Source organism: Vidua macroura, chromosome 25 (genome assembly GCF_024509145.1).
Source record: "Vidua macroura isolate BioBank_ID:100142 chromosome 25, ASM2450914v1, whole genome shotgun sequence".
In the NCBI taxonomy this organism is placed as follows: domain Eukaryota; kingdom Metazoa; phylum Chordata; class Aves; order Passeriformes; family Viduidae; genus Vidua; species Vidua macroura.
The window spans coordinates 329,412-348,903 of record NC_071595.1 but is presented as its reverse complement, the minus strand read 5'-3'; the positions used below and the strand labels follow the sequence as shown (position 1 = coordinate 348,903).

Genomic DNA, 19,492 nt, shown 5'->3' with positions numbered 1-19,492 from the left:
CCTGTGGCCAGGCACGTCTGGATCAGAGAGAGCAGAGGGGGAGCATTCGTGACTGCATCAAGCCCAGAGTGCTCACTGTGTAAACACCTGTCCCAGCACGTGATTTACCTTTGGGGTGCCAACTTTTGGGGATTTACCCCTTTGGTGGCAGCACCTTTGTCCCCCAGACACTGCTGTCATGCACCTACCCAGGCCACCCCCACCCAGCTCCTCTGAGGGGCATCTCCAGCCCAGTGAAGGCCACCCCAGGGGACAGGTGCCCCTTGCTTTGCCCATCTCCTCCTCTCCAAATTTCAGCTTCAGCTCAGGCTGAGTTGGCTGATCCCTGGTATGCAGAATCTGCTGCTTTCACAGCTCCCAGGCCCTCTGAGCAACAATAATCACCATTTTAGCCTCTCACCGCACCCCAGGAATACCCCCTGCTCTGCACAGGTCATTCAGGGAGCTCATACCAGCTCAGCCCACCTGTGTCACAGCAGTCCAGGGGGCTAAGTGGGTCTTCAGCAATGCAATGACTTTCTGCACTGAATTAATCCTGATCTGGGTATTTGGACCTCACAAAATCCTACCTGCTTTATGCTCCCACCTGAATGATTCCAATTTGTTTATGAGAAGGAGACGCTGAACACAGAGGAAAGCCAGCTCAGATATCAAACTCTGGATGTGGGCAGCCCTGTTTTCATCACTACAACTTGATTTGAATGCTGATCTCCTCCTGGGTGTGATATAAGCTTGATCTGGCCTGTTGCAGTGTCCATGGGTTGTGCCTTTCCCCACACCAGGGGAAGATGCTGCTGAGGGAGGGCCCATCTGGCTGCAATTTCACTTTCGAAGGCTTTACACAAACACTGCTATAAAAAGCAATGACATGCAGATAAAGGAACTAATGGCTTCATGTGGGGCCTGGGCAGTGTCCCTGCAGGCACATGCTCAGCCATGCAGCACAGAGCACAGAACTGCATCTCAGAACACTACTTGAAAGAAGAGCAGGTTTGGTCCTTCCCTGCTGCTGTGTGTTGATTTGCTTTTTAGATAGTTACCCAAGAAGTACTACAATGCAGGTTTGACCATGAATTTTGTGTTATTTAATGAGATTGCTCCTCAAACCTCCTTCTTATCTATCTCAGTTAGCTGACCACGGCTTTGGGAATGCCTGAAACCTCCTGAGAGCCTTGTGGTATCTTGCAGAACACTGGAAGTGGCATGGTTTGGGCTGAGTGACTGTCTGGCTTCTATTTCCTTGGGAGGGATTTGCTCCTTGTGAGCCCTGTAGTGCAGTGAGAGCTCCAGAGCCCATTCCCAGCAGGGAGGGAGCTCCAGAGGCTGCTCCCAGCAGTGAGAGAGCTCCAGAGCCCATTCCCAGCAGGGAGGGAGCTCCAGAGGCTGCTCCCAGCAGTGAGAGAGCTCCAGAGCCCATTCCCAGCAGGGAGGGAGCTCCAGAGGCTGCTCCCAGCAGTGGGGCCGGGCAGAGGAGCTGTGTCCCGGGGGGCTCTGCCAAGGGGCACAGCTGCCACTCGGTGTCAGCTCTGATCTGTGTCACACACATCACTCGGAGCAGCAGAGCTTCCGCTGGGACACTGCCACTCGCCTGCCTCAGCAAGTTGTGTAAGAGGCTCTAAAATCAGTGTTTTGAGCTGCACGGAGTTTTCCAGAAGGAAAAGCACCAAGGCAGGTTTGCAGAGCTCCCCCCTGAGATGGAGTCCTGCTCCCCAGGGCTGTCCTTGCCTGCCCTTGCTGCTCTCCTGCTCCCTGGGCCAGGCCAGCCAAGGGCTGCAGCGCTTGTCACAAACTCATTGTCACTTTGTCCCTATACGGGGACGTAATCATTATCATCTGCATTTTACAGATGGAGGAAGCAGTGCACAGAAGCACCTTGTTCAATGTCATTTAGGGCAGAGAAGGCAGATCTGGAAGCCCAGCCCAGCTCCTGAGCCACTCATGAGTCCCAGCCAGTGCTTGACTCTCCACACACCCCAGTGACTCACCCAGCAAACTCATTCTTCTCCCATGAATGGTAAGAGCATCACAGCTCTACAGGCGATTTTTTCTGTGTCTCTGCTGCTTAGGCTGTGGATTCAGAATGTAGCCAGGACCTGGAGGTGGTCAAGGGCTGCCCCACTTGAGCAGGGTACTCAGGAGGAGAGCGCTCTGCACTGCCTGCACTGCTGCCCGTGCTGCAGAGAGCAGGGATTTATTTTGTCCTTAGCTTTTCTTCCAGAGGCCTTCTCTGGGAATCAGATATTCATAAAAACATCAGCTTTCCTCACCTCCATAACTGGGCCCTTGGGATCACAGGATGTGCTGGAGGCAAGATATCTAATTAGGAAACTGAGCAACCTCTGGCCGCGAGCGGCGGTTTCAGACGCGGTGACGCTTTGGCGGCTGCGGGAGCAAAGCTGCTGCTGCCACAGGTTCCCTGGGGCTTAATGGGCTTCTGGAAGTGGCCATGGAAGGAGAAGCACAGCTGCTGTGTGGCAGAGGGAGCTCCGTGTCCCAGGAGATTTTAGAAAATAAGTTGTTCTTATAGAAAATAAAAAATGAAACTGTCCAGTGCACACCTGCTCCCGCAGTCTGGATATCTCCTCTGGGCTGGGACATACCTGGGGTCCCCAGGCTGCATTGGCGCTGTGCCCTTGCCCGTGTTTGTCCTTGGGGATGAGAGCAGCTCATGGTGCCAGCCCAGGACGGCCCGTGTGCCCCGGGCCCAGGGAATCCTCTGCCCTCTCCACACGCCCACTGTGGGACAGGCTGTCCTGGAGCCACAGAGCCCATCTCTGTGCTGGGAGAACAGCCCTTTTCAGGAATTCAAATTAATATTTGGAAGAGCCAGACACAGGGATATTCTTCTGACAACCCGTGTGACAAGGAGCCAGGTGGGGTCAGGAGCTCGCTGTGGGTATTCCAGGCCAGTGAGAAATGGCACCTGCCCCACCCCAGAGAGCCAGCCCAGGGACAGCTCCAGGGACAGCCTGGGCACAGCCTGGCACAGCCAACCCTTGGCAGCCACCCACAGGCTCACTCACGTGGTCGATGAGCTCCTTGATCATGCCATTCCACTGCCCCTTCTCATCCTGTGCCCCGTATTTGCCGTCCTCCACCAGGCGGATCTCGTAGGAGAAGCCCAGGATGATGGCCAGCTCCTTCAGGAGGTCGATGCAGTAGCCCTCGAAGCGGTCATTCCCGAACAGGGCCGTGTCGGACTTACGGAACATGACAAAGGGCTCCTCCTGCACAGGGAAAGCAAAAAGTCCCAGTTCAGGGTCAGCTGGAGGCAAGGCCACCTCTGCAGGTCAGCCCCAGCCGCCAGGCACCGGCTCTCCAGGCAGGGCTGGCACTGTGACATGTTGGGAATAAATTAACTTTGCAAGGCACATCAGCTAATTAGCAACCTTGTTTACCCCACAAAATTTAATTTTGTCTCTTCTGAGCAGCCAACTGTTTTCCATTTGGTAGGATTTCAGGGAGAAAAATAACCATTTCATGCTCTGAAAATGAAGTGTTAGAAACAGTAAAAGAGGGGGAGGACAAACTCACCCCCGCGCCCTGCACGCGGTACCTGCCATTCACCACAGCGAGCAGGGGGCTGGTGGGTGAAATTCAGGGTGAGGGAGGTGGGGCCTCCCCAAAACCTCCCCACTGAGCTCACTGGCATTCCTCTGTGCTGGCACTACCTGATGGACACTGCCCTGCTACTGCCCAGGGAAACTTTGTGCTGTGTGCTGCACTTCGGGCTGCCTGGGAGAGCTGGGGGTGTGTGACCCATAGCAGAGCTGAGCTCCAGCACAGGGGACAGGAGCTAAAGCAGTGACCTGTGGATCCCTCCCCTCGAGCAGGGGCTGGCAGGTGAGGTCACACAGAGAAGTCCAGCATCCTTTGGTGACTCTCAGGCTTGAGCAGCCACCCAGGACGAGGAACACTGGGGAGCCTGAGGGAAAAACGTGTGGAGGACAGATGGAAATGGAAAAGGTGGTGGGCAGCAGGCAAGAGCTGGAAGGCAAGAGGAGGTGAGGTACCTCCAGCGAGTCCCTGGCTCAAACTGGGGGTGTCTGCAGGGCTGTTGTCCTTGCTGTGGGGTGGCCAGCGAGGGAGGGTGAGGGAGGGCTACGCATTGTGCTGGCCCTCTGTGATTTTGCCCAGTCACAGGGGGCTTGAAGAGGTGGGAGGGCAGGTCTGAAGCCCTCATTAGATCCCTGTCACAGTGCCTAGTTTGGTGGGGTGCTCTGAGGAGGGGGCTCAGGTGGGGCTGTGGAGGCTGCTGGTGCTTGTCTCTGCCCACCTGCCAGCCCCAGCTCTGCCCTGGGGCTCTGTGCTCCCACAGAGGGGCAGGGGGTGCTCCTTTGGCCCAGCAGCAGGGTCAGGAGGGGACGTGGCAGGACACGGAGCCCCATTTGCAGAGTTCTAAAGCCCAGCTGATCACATCACGCCCATGGAGTTTAGCTTGGCACGCACAGCTCGGCTCAATCCTGCGCTCCCCCGCCGCCTCCTCGGCTTTCTGCTCTGGAATTAGTGCTTTGTTTGTGAATCAGCTGAATCTATGGATCTCGATATAAATACGCCGGCTCCAGAGCAGCCATAAAGCACTATTAATTTTGGGAAGCGCTGTAGGGATTACATACATATTTAACAGCCGAAGCACTGAACATTAGGACGCCACTCGCTTCAGTAATGTATCTCCAGGTCTCAAACATTTCCTAGGGGGTAATTCTGAACTCTGTGAACCACTTATTCACGGACTATTTCACAATTTATTACTGAAAATAGCCAGACATCCAATTCACAAGCTCTCTCAGTTTGCTAATCGATTTCTCAGTGAAGGTGCCCTCAATTTCATAACTTCACAGTTCCCATATTGCTTGGGGAGAGCAGCACTGGCTGCTAGGGTAATATTTCTCTTCCAACAAGTCCCTGCAATATGAGCAAAAGGGGGAAAAATAGCCTTTCATGCTTTTTCTTTTAAAGGCTCCTCCTATGGCTCTTCTCTTGTCGTTTACAGCAGTGCAGAACTACAAAGGGGTGTTGCAAATGCAAATAACATCTAGGGTTGTATTTTATGTTTCAGACTCCAGCATATGCAGTGCAATTACTGCAGAACTCGGGTCTGAGCACATTCCCTCCTTCCCTGGGCACGGGGATCCAGGACAGCCCTGGTTCCAAGGTGGGAACCCTGTGGCACGTGTGCAGGCCCAGGGAGTGGCACAATCAATGGGAACTGATATCACCCCGTGCCTTATGTAATTCCTACGTGCTCGCAGAGCTTGAGATGGAAATGAGCCTGTCAAAGGCAGATGGCTGACAGTCCCCTCCTGGTTCCATCGTTTTGCATTATGCCGTGGCCTCTGAGGTATGGTGGGAACCATGGCCTGGACCCAGACAATTCCACAGCCATGGAAATGTTTAATGGGAAAAAATGTCATGTGGTGGATGGGAAGTTCGTTAGGAGGAGTGGCTGATTTGTAAGGAGAGCTGCTGCAGCATCTGTCTTTGGCTTATGTTCTGCTTCCACCCTGCTAAGCCCTTGCTGGGGCTCTCCTGGGGCTCAGCAGGGTGTCACAGGGCTGTCCTGGGGTTCAGCAGAGTGTCACAGATCTGTCCTGAGGTTCAGCAGAGTGTCACAGAGCTGTCCTGGGGCTGAGTACAGTGTCATAGAGCTGTCCTGGGGCTCAACAGGGTGTCACAGGGCTGTCCTGGGGTTCAGCACAGTGTCACAGAGCTGTCCTGAGGTTCAGCAGAGTGTCACAGGGCTGTCCTGGGGCTCAGCAGAGTGTCATGAGGCTGTCCTGGGGCTCAGCACGTGCAAGTCTCCTGTGCCCTTTGGCATGCAGAGATCAACAGGCAGAGTTCTCTGCCCATCCCTCCAGCATGCAGGAAGGGACAAGGGACAGGGACCTGGCTGGGCAGAGGAAGCAGAAGAGCTCAGGCAGGACGAGCAGCAGCTTCCTGGGCAGGAGAAGCACCCGGGGGGACAGGAGCAGGGCTAGGCAGCTGAAGAGGAGGAGCTCGGCCAGGACCAGCACCTGTGGTTCCCACTGGCCTGTGCCAGCCTCGCTGGCCACCACACGGGGGCTGGCAGCTGCTCAGGGGTGGTGGCATCGGGGATGTTGCAGGTCACCTCTGTGCAGGGACATGGGTGCCCCCTGAGCCCTGGCCACGTGCAGGGCCTCTTCCAGCAGACCTGCACTGGGGAGCTGTGAGCTTTCAGAGACTTTGGATATCCCTGGGATACCCTGGGGCCCGTGGGGAGGACAATGACAGGCTGGCAGTCTCCTACCAGCACCGTGGTGACAATCAGAGATCTGTTGCTCAGCGAGTCCGTGACGTTGGGCCCTCGTCCTTTGGAGATTTCCGTGATGTTCAAACCATCAGAAGGGCTCCATGCTCCAACCTGAAAGGAAGCAAAGCAACGCAGTGAGCCCCCATGTCCAATTCCTCAATCCCTACCTGCATTCCTTAATCCCTACCTTGCATTCCTCACAGCATCCCACTGGCCCGGAAAAGGGAACTTTCTTCTTTTGTCTGCAGCAAACAGCGGCAAAACTGGAACTGCCATGAATTAACCCTTCAGCTGCAGGCCAGTCCAGTGGCACATGTGGCACATGTTCCACAGTCCCTGTGCTGCTGCAGTGGATGAAGACAGTGGACTGGAATTTAGGGGCTGAATGAATGAACAATTTGCAAAGGCACTGCATAGAGCAGCAATCAAACCACACTAAAGAGTCAAATCTGGGCAAGGATAAAGCACAGCTAAAGAAAAATAACCACAAATCTGAGTCCATTTTCTTTCTTTTCCATTTCCTCACCAATTTGCTTTGGTGGGGAGGATTAAAAATGGCTCGACCAGCTCTGCAGATCCCTGGTAGGGGCCATTCTCTGTGCCGTGGCAAATCAGCTGGAGCTTTCTAACACATCTTTTGCAGGGCCCTGGGCCCCCTTTGGGAAATCCCTGTAATGGGGAGGGGGGGGGGAGGGGGCTCAGTCCTGGCTGCAAACCTGGAAGAGAGGGTGGCACAGGCACATCAGCTCTATTTAAGGTGTTCTGTTTTCTCAAGCTGTCAAATTTAATAAATTATTTGACTTCAATGAAGTCTATTGATCCACAAATGGCAAAACATGTCTCTGTTTAAGGAAGTCATCTGGGCGAGCCTAAGCCTGTTAACCTGATCTCCACGGTGCAGGGGAGGCTTTGGGACAAACTTTGAAGGCAGGAGTGGCTAAAGGACTGTGACAGTGAGATAAAATGTCAGAAAAGCTGGAGGAATATGGGAGTGCTGCCAGCAAATGGAGCAGGGTGGCCACGGAGCCAGCCTGGCAGAGAGAAAAAAACAAACCCCACCTGGAAATGGGAACAGAATGATCCATCTGTAGGGTCAAACTGCAAGGTGGGACTCAGAGAGAAGCCAAAGGCAGCCAGCTCAATCCACCAGGGAGCCAGCAGCTTCCCATCTTTTATTTATTGCTGTTTTTAAGATTCTTCAGCCTCTTCAGCAGTCCAAGGGGAGAACTTGGTTTTACTGCATCCCCAAAAAGAGACTTCGTAATGAGCAATGCTGCCTGGCAAAAAAAATTGTCATAAATTCTAGAAGAGTTTCCATGAACTTTGTGAAAGGTTTTAAATATTTCAGGTAAAACTGAAGCGATCCCCCATCTCTGCCTTGGATCACACAACAGCTGCAATGTCAAAAATTATTATTATTGTGGATGGGAAAAAAGCAAGTCTGAGAGGCTCCAGTTTGCTGCACTGCAGCCCAAATAATTTCTGCCTTGCTACGTTTTCTTTAAGAAAATTAAATGCATGGCACTTAAGACTGAATTAATCAGTTTAAAATATTAAAAAAGGAAGAAAAAGGAAAAAGTCCTTTAAGAGAACTGTGTGAGTCAGATAGTCAAACTATATGTAATTAGGATTTGGTAATACTCCTGTAATCCCTGGAACATCCAGGAGGTATGAGGATCAGGGCTTCAATCCTAAAGCTCAACAAACATAAGCTGTGATACATAAAGCACAATCCGGCTGGGATTTGTTTGTAGTTTGGTGTTTTGTTAGTTCAGATTAACTATTGACAGAACTCCGGCTTCAACAGAGATTTGACATCGATACTTTAAAACCCCTCTGGAGCTGACACGAAGCTTTCAGAAAAATAATGGTGGGAACTGTGAAATCTCTGAATTACTGGAGACAAAAGTTGATGGGGTGTGCAGGGGACACGTCGAGGTTTGGCAGCTTCCAGTGGGCTTGATGTGACAGAGAACTGCAATAACTCCAGCTGGTGCCAGCTCTGCTCAGCACACCTGAGGGGTGTTGCTTTGACAGGTGATTCTGTGGCTGTGCTTAAACATTTGGATTCATGTGGTACAAAAGGCTGGCATGTTTTCTGTTATCTGCCCAACACAGCTCTCCAGCAGTGCATCGGTGCTGCTGGACTTCAAAAAGAGGTGTTGTTATTTTTGGGTTAGGCTCTATAAACAAAATATTTTGTAAAAAAATAAGGCTTCAAAGGTCAGCTGCTGCTCAGTTCTTGTGAGGCACCGGCATCTTCCCCATCTCTGTCCTCCCTCCTTTCTCTACCAGCGAGACTGAAGGTCACTGGGTTGACTTAAAACGTTTCCTTTATTCCGTATTTGACCCCAAAAGCTCCCCAGCAGGAGAGGGCTGTGGTGACCTTGAGCTGTGTTACCTGAGGCACCGAGCTGCTGCTGTGGTGGGGAAGTGTGGCTGCCATTCATTTTAAATCCCAGAAAAACTAACCAGTGAGGAAGGGGAATGTGGCACGGGAGCCTCCTGCTGCAGGATCCACCCCCTCCAAATGGAGGATTGATCCATCCCCTCCAAACAGAGGATTGATCCACGGCTGCCTCCAGCCCTGGGGCTGCCTCCCTGTGCCGAGTGATTAATTCCCTGGACAAGTCCCCTGTGCTCTCGGGCCATGCACAGGTAGTTGAAATCCCTCCCTGCTGCCAGCCAGGTGTCCTGTGGGCTCGGAACCTGTCACACTGCCCAGAGGGACAGAACCAACGGGCTCAGAACCTGTCACCCTGCCCAGAGGGACAGAGCCAGCACCGTGCCCGGCTGCCACGGGCACCTGGTACCTGTCGGAAAGCAGACTCTGCTCTAGAAAGGGCCTTGCTGCCCTGCCAAATTCCTCCTGTACAGGTGATAGACACCTGTAGCAGAACAGGGACACAGAGCTGCTCATGGAGTAGTCAGAACCATGGAATTTCTTGGAAGTCACAGCTCCCTGTGCTCCAGCCGCTCGCTGCTCTGTTTGTCATCAGCTGATCTCACCTTGAAACATGCATTCTAAGGGCTTTAAGACTGTGCATGTTGCCTTTTTATTTTAAGTTTGTTTTTTTTTAAGTAATTGAAGAGAAGGAAATTAAGTCCCCAGGCACACCTGGGATCAGATTTGCACATCAGCATGGTTTTACTGTGCCAGGAGGAGATCTGCACTAATTTGGAAGACACAAGGCTGCAGCCTTCATGCTCTCGACCCCCATGACACCCCCAGTCAGGCAGGCAAGGCCACACTTCTCTTTTTTCCTTATTGTCCCTTAGACAATAAACAAAATACCCAGTGCATCGTCCTGCAAATTCAGGCTGTAATAAACTGGGGCCGTTCCCAGCCTTGGGCAATTTCACTGTGGGAAATGACTCCAGACGTTGATCTCCAGTGCTGTGGTCTCCTCAGAGAAGAGCTGAGGGTTTGTGAGCAAGGCCAGCAAGAGGGAGTGGGACAGGTGTCATTCCTGCCTGCTTAGGGCAGGGAGGGGTTAATGGATGCTTAGAAAGTTTCTTTTGCCTCCACTATCCCAGGAAAGTGCCACAAGCACTTCTGCAATCTGTAATCCCACGCACTGGCTTCAGGGCGAGTGAGTCATGGTTGAGCATGGAAAAGGATCTGAGAAATCCCACCAAGTGAATATCCTTTTATATAAACCCCAGAAACCTGGAATCAATACAGCACCAACCATTTCTCTGTTGCTGAGCACCAGCGTTATCCTCAGCCACACGCAGATAAAACAAACCCTGCCTACCTTTTCAAGGCCGTCTTCTTTGAGACTGATGATATCCAAATCAAAATCTGTCCGTAAACCACTGGTTTTATTAAAGACAATGCGTCCCGTTAATCCTTCCCATTGGGCCTGTGGAAGGGAGAAAAAGTAGCAGGGCTGTTACTCGGTATCATAAATAATCTTTTGCCCTCCACTGTATGTTCTTTTAATTAGTCCTTATGCTGGTTCTTTCTCCCTAAAGAGCCTGATTAATTAATAATCCCTCAGTTGCTGCTCAGACTGCAGACGGAGCTGGAGATTTCCTTAACTCTTCTTGCAGTCCTTGCTACAATTTCTGTTCGCACCTTTTGTGCTCACCAGCTGTTGCAGGACGTGATGACTCAGTAGAAAACGACGTGCATTTATCACGGCATCCTTGTGAGCTGCGTTCATCCTTGTAGTGCTGATCAACGCCGGCTGCAGGGAGCTGGCTCTGGGACTGCTCCAGCCAGGAGAAATCCCTTTGTGTGCACCAGTCTGCTGGTGCTTCCAAGGTGTGTGGAAGCTTAAATGTCGGGAATGATTCCCTCTGTCCTTCCAGAGGGAAAGTGGAGCAGAAGAGGCCGAAATGTGTTCATGCAAGCAAGATCTGAGGTTGGAAACAGGCACAGGAGTCTGGGGCCATGTGCTGCTGGTGCCCCGCTTCAGTTTTTGGCAGCATAAGGACGGGGCAGGTGCTCACTGGGACTGGGGACATTCCTAGAAATTTTTCAGTGCTTGGCTGACTGAGGTCCTGAACAGCCTGGTCTGACCGGGACGAGGAGCAGGAGCTTGGGGTAAAGATGCCTCGATTCAATTCCACAAAAAACTCCTGTACTTCGATTTCTTTCCCACTGTTCACTTTGCAGCAGCCCTAGAATGAATCTCTCTGATTTAGGATGTGATAGAATCCCCAGTGCCAGGTGCTCTGTGCCAGCAGAGCAGGAGCTGGGGGACAGCGAGGTGTCCAATGCCTGGGGACAGTGCTGGATGTGCTGCAGCATTGTCCTGAGGAGGATGCTCCCACAGGAATGCCGGGCTCCCGCTCAGCAATCACATCCCAGCAGCCGGGAGCTGAGCCTCAGGATCTCTCCCCTGAGCAGCTCCGTGCAGGCTGCAGACTGGGAAACGTGTTTCCTTTATGTGTGGGGGAGCTTGAAATATTCCAGTGTGATCAAGGTGGCATAATGTATTCTCAGGGGGAATAACTGGCGTTTCTCCCGGTAAATATGCTCCCCTGGCTCTCCCTCATAAATTCCTGAGGAGCAGTGACAGCCTGCTCCCAGCCTTGCCACCCTGGAGTCCTGGGGAGGCTTGTGTTTGCTCATTTGGGCGTGCAGGTGGTTTGCCTGTGGGACGTGCAGCCCTCGGAGCCCCCCGGGAGCCGGGGAAAACACAGAATATTTGACATGCCCAGCTGGAGCAAGCACAGCTGCGTGCTGAGCCCTGCAGCTCCCGCGGGGCTGCAGTGCTGATGCCTTTTTGGGCTACCTAAAAACAGAGGCCATACAAAAATAAGAGAATAAAAAGGGTTATATTTGTTGAAGGGTCTTCAGGTAAATTTTGGGCAGATGAAGCCCCCCACACACAAGGGGCTACACCCAAAAAATGGATGACGACGAGTTTTCACACTTCTATAAGTTTGGTTCATTTGCATATTGAGGGTTCATCTTCCAGTTATGCTTCAGCTAATGAAGTCATTTACCCCAAGTTTGCTGCCCCCAACTCACTTTTGTTTTTATCTCTTAGGGCCTGAGGCAATGAGGGGTCCTTGATTGCCAGGCCTGGAGAGGAATTGTTGTGTCTGCCCAAAATGGGGAAGCAGCAGCTCACACTGCATATGGAGTTTGGAGTTATACACTAAAGAACTGCAGGATTACAAACAGATGAAAAATATAAAAGCTAAAATGCTAAGGCATCAGAGGGAGCACCGAGGGGTTGCACAGCCCCCAGTCCAGGGAGTTTTCCCTGCACCTGCCAAGCCTCCACCACCTACCCCGGGGGACCTGCTCCTCCCGGGGAATGTTTATGGTCCAACAAAACCACGCTTTTACCTCTTTTATGAAGTTCATGAAGCGGCCGCCGAACCTCCAGGCCTTGTGGCGGTGGCACTGCAGGGAGTTCACGGTCATCTGCGGCGCGCGCTGGTAGCACACGGACACCACGTGCACCGCGTCGTACAACAGGGCAGCGTCTGTCTAAAGGGAAGGGGGACAGCGTTGGTGGCCGTGGGGACTCGTAGGAAAAGGTGGAACCCACTCCGAGTTACCCCCTCCAGCCCCAAGGTTCCTCTGTCTGTGTTCCCTGATCATTCCTTGGTTGTTTAGACAGAAAGCTCGGGGTTTTGTCTAAAATCAGCGATTCTGGAAGTGTCGTTTGTCTGTGAGCGACTGTTCGGGTTGTTTCTTGCACATTTCCTGCTGTGGTGTCAAAGAGGGAGGCAAGGACTTCTAAATGTGGAAGGTAGTAACAGAATTTTCTTATTGAGTCTGTTTTGTCTGAGTGTAAAAAAAAAAAACTACGAGAACATATTTTCCACACTATTTTATACATGGGAAAATAAGAAACAGAGATGTTTGTGGGCACACAGTTTTCCAAAAATGACACAAGCTGCCACCAAAATCAGGACCTCATGGCTTTGTAGCATATTCTAGCATTTCAGTGATCTGAACTAGGGAGAACTTTTTTCCCCTGTATAATGTGATGATTTTAGATTCAATTTGAGATGCCCTATCTTACATCCAAACACTGATCAAGAGAATTGGATTTACTTTTCACTCTGATGTGGTAAGACCTCCTAGTGAAAATACATTATTTGCTAGCTTCACGGAGCCACGAAACAGATGTGAGTGTCGCAGCAGCGTAATAAACCACAACAAAACAAAATAATACAGCAAATAACTGAGCAAAGATCTCACAGGACGTAGCCATGGAGAAAATCCCCCAGCCTTGGCAGCCATCCCTGTGACCTTCCCTTCCCTCAGCAACCAAGCATGAAGAGCAGGAGCCCCACCTGCATCCGTGGGCGGCTATGGACCACAGCAGGGACAGGTTTGTGAGTTTGGGGCTGGAGGAAAGGCGAGGCACGGATATGTCCGTGCAATTTCATGGTGAATTACAGACTGTAATGCCCAGCTGAGTCCAGGGCCCCAGTGCATAGACACCCGGCAAAGAGGAATCAAAGGCAGGATCCCTCTGAGAGAGCAAAGAGGGGCTGGGAGGAGAGGCAGCACTGGGGACTGAGCTCTGCTGCAGGCCCAGGGGGACTCAGCCTGGGCAGCCTGGGGAGAGGCAGGAGAGTGGGAGTCTCTCTCCTAACAACAAACACAACAGGAGGGATCTGAGGAGCCATTTCAAGGTGAAAGTCTGGGAGGCTTTGCCACTTTGGTTCTGGCAGATCTAAAAGGAGAGGGAAGGAGGGAGCCAGTCAGCAGTTCGGGGGTCGGAGACAGCCTGGCAGGGAAGACAGATGGGCGAGCAGGTGCTGTACCTTCCGAGCAGTAACCCAGCAGAGCAGAGCTGCCATCAGACCCTAAAAGGAGTCATCAAAGCTGCAGCTCAGCCCATCTCTGGCCATTGCTTTGGCACTTTCCCCCTGCTTCAATCTCAGCAAAGAGCCTGGTCCAGCCCGGCTGTGTGCTCTGCTCCCAGCCCTGGGATCCTCTCCCACTGCTCTTGGGGACAGCTGGAGCCCTCTGGGACATGTCCTGGCTACCTGCCTTGTCTGGTGGTAAATCTGTTGGCAGCTGGGCCTGAGCAGGAGCGTTACCACAGCAGTGGGGTGTGGGCTTCACCGCAGACTTTGAGGGATAGCTGTTAAAGAATGCAAGAAAGCACCTAGGGGCAGATACCTGGGATGAGTTGTTACTTGCACAAAAACCAATAAAAGTAACATTTAGGCCTTAATGACTGTTCCTGCCTTCCTTGCCACCCTGCCCTGCTTCCCAGACCCCTGTGCCCTGCTTGAACTGCCCGTACCATCATCACACCATCCAGAAGCCCCAGCTCTGCCTTGGGCGCCGACTGCAGCCTCTCCATGGACCACTTCTCAATGATGGAGGACACGTGTGGGTTCTCCACGTTGAGGATCCGGAAGCCGGTCAGGTTCACCCCGGAGTAGCGATATGGTTCTAGGTCTAATGCATAAAGATCCTTAAAAGAGAGAAACCGGTTTAAACATTTTGCTTAGCTTTGTTTTGTTTGAGTTTTCTGCATCGGCTCGTGTCTGTGTTTGGAGTGAGACAGCAGAGCCCACAGAAGGTGGGAGGGAGTACAGATCCCTCAGGAATTCAGAGGATTGTGCTGCCTGCTGCCGTCAGTCGCTGCTTGCAGAGGCTGTAGGTGTTGGTGGAATCTGGGTGCCGTATGTGCAGGTTCCCCCACACGCAGCAGAAGGGAACTCCTACCAAAGAGCCAAAGAACTTGGTCTCAGCATGAAAGAGAGTGGATTGTGGGGAGCAAAACAGAGTCACTTCCTGTGACCCTGAAAAAAGAGACTTGTGACTGAGGGCAGGGGGACAAGGCAGAGTTTCTGTATCTGGAGCTCCCATGGGCCTTTCCACAGAGGATTTGCTGGCAGTGCTGAGGCCCACAGGGTGCTGCGAGTGACAGAGTCACTCTGAATGCAAAACACCAATTTGCAGACTATGAAAGAGGAACTAAGACGCATTTCTTGACATTCCAACCAGCCTACACTGTCTGCAAATGAATGAGGGTGCCCTTTATACGATGTGAAAACCAGGGCCAGGCAGTGCTCAGCTCTGCTGGCTGCCAGCCTGCAAGCATCGCTTGGCAGGCAGCGAGGGGCACTGGGGCTACTGGGGGGCACTGGGGGAGCACTGCTGTGGTGCAGCTCTTGGCTCTCCATGTGTCTAATGTCAGCTTCAGTGCTCAGGAACAAGTTTGGGGTCAGACAGCACATTATGAGCATGTGGCAGCTGATCTGCTCCCCAAAGCCAAGCAGCTCATCTGAGGGGTGAGTGAGGGAGTGTGGTGAGATGGCAGTCAGGGGTGAGCCATTTGTTGGATGGGAGATATTTCATCAGCGTTTCTCCTGGACAATTTCTGCAAGGGTTTCATGGCAGTTTAAATGTGGGGAGGTGGAAAGGCAACACCACAAGTCTGCAATGGAGCGTGGGGGTGAATATGTGACATTCACTGCTCTCACAAGGGCTTCTCAAAAAGAGCTTCAATACAGGAGGAGATGCTGTGGCTGTGCCGGAGCTGTTCTGTGCTGTGTGCTGGGGCTCTGCTGGGGCTGTTCTGAGATGTGTGCTGGGGCTGTGCTGGTGGGACACAGCCACACTGTGAGGCCACCCAGCTGCAGCACCCATCTTCCTACAGGGGGCTGGCAAAGTCCCACATGTGCTGCCCTAAGCAAAGCAGAGCAGCAGCACATGCCAGCAACTGAGACATCATTCTCCGTGGGGGAGTGAGGGTTCTTATGGCTGTTTTGCTTTAATAAGCTTTGGGGGGTTTCATCTTTTCTGTAAGCCTGGCCCTGACCTCTGCAGCCCCAGGCCTCACTGCTGATGGATGCAGTGCTCAAACCTGCAGGTGCAGCAGGGACCAAATCATTAATCACCCTACAATGGCTGTTGGGACTTGGGTTTTTGGGCTGTTTTTTAACCCTGAAAAATTGCAAGTGCAAACCTGCAACACGTTCTGTTAAAGGGCACTGTGGAAACAAGGCCAGTGTTGACTTTTAAATGACTTAAGGGAGCTAAGGGCAAATAGAGTGGTTTGACCTCAGACAGGTGCTCATATCTCTGGCTGGGAGGGGGCACAGCAGTTCTGTGCCTGACCTGCTGGAATGGGTCTGTTTTTTCATGATTCATTTTAAATCAGATACTTCAGTTTGTATTCCAGAAATTGTTGTGAGGAAATAATTTTTGGTTACAAAAGCCGATGATTTCTCCCTCAGAATGTGACTGGGTGTGACAAATCAGATCCCTGAGCTCCAGACCCCATGGTCTCTGTTGCCCATCTGTCAAACCACCAGCCCTGGCCACCTCTCAGATCCCACTGGTATTTTGGGTGCTGTCCCTGCCCTGTTGCTCCCCATCGACCCTTCCTTTCACCAAGTTTCTATAGAAACCAACCTCCCATCAGGTCCCTCCCTGGTTCCACTTTAAATCTCAGCTGCAGCCTGATTTATCACCTCCTGGAATCAGAGGATAATTCAGAATACCAGCTGAGTGTCAGGACGTGGGGAGGTGTGGATGGGAATCATCAGATCAGTTTCTTCTGGATTTTCTGCTCCTGCACAGCCACAAATTGAAACATCTGGTTCTATTTTCCACTTCATCTACATTCCCTTTCACTCATTATTTTCTGTACTGCAGATTAATTCTCCCCTCCACCCTTAATTCTGCTCTCGGTGTTCCTGTGACGCTCTCCCCCTTCCCCAGTTTGCCCAGCTTGGGCTCCTCGGTGGTGGCAGCAATGCTGAGGACTGATCCTCAGTGATCCCACATCCTCAATGGGAAGCTGGAAAGGTGGTCCAGGAAGGACATCCCTGTCTTCTGCTGCCTGTGGGCGAGGTGTCCCCACAGCTCTGCCCTGGGATCTGGCAGGGCTTGGCTGTGGCTGCAAAGCCCCATTTTACAGACTGCTGAGACACCCCCACAAGGGTGGAGATATTCCCAGAAGGGCTGTGGATGTAAAATATGTGGGTTTTACGTTTGGATGTGACAGAGACCAGTGCTCATCAGAGATCCTCCTCCTGCTCCTCCTCCTGTGGTGGAAAAGGCTGATGGGGCTCTTCATGCTGAAGTCAGTGAACTGTAGTCGTGCTGCCTAGCAAAATGTTGAAGCATTTCATGCCAAGTGTTGATACACTGTGCTCAGTATTGACTGGGGACCTTTTAGAAACATTCAGTATAACATAATAGACTAATTCATTAGCACCCCATGGGTCTCGTACTGGGGAAGCTGAAGCACAGGCATTGCAAGCTAGGAAAACATTGCCTTAAGGAATGACAGATTAAAATATCTTTCCCATGATATAACTGTTATTTCAGGAAAGTGGCATTAATTGTGATTGCTTATCTATTAATTTATTATAATTCCTCTTTTCCCACCTCCAGGCTGTACCTACACATGAAATGTACTCCAGGCTCAGCTGGGGCTGATTAATAGGAGGTTATCTGGGAAATGCTTAAAGCTGCCTGGAATAGATAATGGCAGCAGGGGTAATTAAAATGTCTTTTGCATTTGAAAAATAAATTTTGTAGTTTTTAAGGGTTAGTTTAGTCTGTTTCTTTCCTAAAGGCAAAAAGATAAATTGGATTTTCAAAATCACACAAAATTCAACAGTAGACTCGACAATAGCATCTTAAATGGAGACAAAAGTGACCCTGCCAGGAAAGCCAAATGCCTCCCAGAGTCAGAGAGGGCTGGCCCATGTTTAACAGAGGGGAGTTAATGTCAGGCTGAGCTCCCCTCCTGCAAAATAAACCTGCAGGGCTGAAGCTTGGACCACAGCAGGGCTGCTTCTGGCTCCAGAGGGGGTCCTGGGTGCTCATCCCCAGCTCCTGCTGAATCAGGATCCCACGAAAACCTGCAGCCTTGCACTCTCCCTGTGCTCATTGTCACTGTGTGGGGAGCTACACTGAAATCAAAATGACTGGGAGGGAAAATAAAACCAGAACCCACGTCTGTGCACTCCAAAGGAGGGACTGTCCAAGGGCAGGGGAAGGAGGAACTGAGTTCCTGCAGTGCTGCAGAGCAGAGGAGTTAGAGCCAGCTCACTGGGGTCTGGCCCCGACCTGCAGCCAAGTCCAGCCCTGCCCTCTCCTCCTGGCAGGGTCCCAGGTCTCCCCTTTCCTTGCATTTCCCACCCCCAGCAGTGCAGCGCACACCAGGATCAGACACCCATCCCACCCTCCCTGTCCAGCTGCCCCCTCACATCCCACCCCCCATCAGTGGGTACGAGGTGTGTGCACAGATACTTTACCAGAGTGGTGAAGATGAAGTGGTAATATTCTGTCATCATCCCCATTGCCATAGCCTTAAGGAGAGTAGGGAAAAGGCGTTAGTAAAGATACAAGGACATAACAACAGCCATGCAACATAAAACTCAGAGCTCGTAGGTAAATGCGGCAGGAGAGAGCCAGAAACACCGGGTTTGGATTCAGGATTGAGGTCATGGAGCAGTTAAGCCAGGCTCATCAGCAAGAGGCACATGGGCTGATCTGAGCAGAGCTGTGGTCCTCAAACTATTCTGAAACTGTGGCAAAGCCTCAGTGTCCAGCTCCCATGAGGGCTGGTGGCATTTCTGGGTGACACTGGGTATCCCTGGGCATGCCAGGGCACTGTGGCACTTCACTCATGGGTGCGGGATCTTCCAGGGCCACAGGCTCTGTTGGCAAAGCTGTGGGAAATTCCAAATATTCTCCAATACCAAACCATGAGCAACCTCACAGAAACCTGTGCAGATTGACCATAAATAGACTGCTCTTATAGTCACACATCTGTGTAGTGGCTAAGAAGCCAGCTGAAAGGGTTTTGATTTTAATTCTGGGGCTCTGCATTCCCCCCTTCAGTCCCACCTGTGCAGTGAGTACATGGAGCTCCTGCCTCTGTCCCTCCTTCCTGAGCACAACAGTCAGATCCTGACTTAGGGCCTGGCTTAGAAGTGGGTCAGTGCAGGGTAGGCACAAGGATGGGGAGTGGGAATATCCCCTGTCCCTCAGCTTTTGGGGATCAGAGTCCTGAGGGCACTTGGCCAGTGCAGCTTGAGATTCCCTGCCAGCCCCGACAAGCAGGATGGCTCCTGCAGATTGCTGGGATTTGCATAACTGAGCACTGGAGAGAACAGTCTGTCCTGGAAGCTCTTTCAGAGGACAAGCACAGGCTGAAGGGGCCTTGGCTGGATGGTCCAGACCCTTCACAACATGGGGGGCAGCACATTTCAGTCTATGAGAAAGGTCACCTTGAAGCTGGTGGCTGGTGACAGGAAGATTCCTGTGGGTTTGGCTGGGATGCCGACTATGTGAGCATGTTTTCTGGAGAAAACACATGCAAGAGCACTTTGAAATCCCCACTGATGGGAAAATGACTTCAAGTCCCCCCAGGAAACGTTTGCTTCCCTTGGTTTTTGCTAAAATTACTAGGGCGGAATTTACCTCCGAGGAAGGAAGTGACAGTCTGAAAAGAAGGGAGATGTCAAAAAACAAGGGAAAAGGAAAGGATCTGAATTGCAAGCCTAGATAGTGTGATTCTAGAGTGTGATTTCACCTCAGATTTCCTGCTCTGGAAGCAGCTTTTAGAAAGTCTGGGGGCTGTCCCTGTTGCATTCACCATCCTGTCCCCCAGTCCCTGCCGGGTCAGTGGGTCCAGGGGGCTGCAGTGTAGCTCTCTCCCTCCTGCACACCCTGGCTCAAAGAGCTGAAGCAGACAATGGCATCTCAGTATGGGAAGCACCAGCTAGTGATGGGGAGCCAATGTGGAGCCAATAATGAGA

General features: G+C 51.9%; 1 protein-coding gene across 1 annotated transcript in view; it reads right to left on the bottom strand.

Annotated features, from left to right (window-relative positions):
- The window catches only part of GRIK3 (glutamate ionotropic receptor kainate type subunit 3), a 104,255-nt gene that overhangs the window by 21,261 nt on the left and 63,502 nt on the right, over window positions 1–19,492 (bottom strand). The window contains exons 5-10 of the mRNA XM_053998621.1: window positions 17,984–18,037; window positions 14,005–14,178; window positions 12,081–12,224; window positions 10,030–10,137; window positions 6,269–6,382; window positions 3,024–3,227 (exon numbers count right to left, since the gene is read on the bottom strand). Coding sequence (XP_053854596.1) covers window positions 3,024–3,227; window positions 6,269–6,382; window positions 10,030–10,137; window positions 12,081–12,224; window positions 14,005–14,178; window positions 17,984–18,037 — 798 coding nt within the window. The remainder of the gene's footprint in view (window positions 1–3,023; window positions 3,228–6,268; window positions 6,383–10,029; window positions 10,138–12,080; window positions 12,225–14,004; window positions 14,179–17,983; window positions 18,038–19,492) is intronic.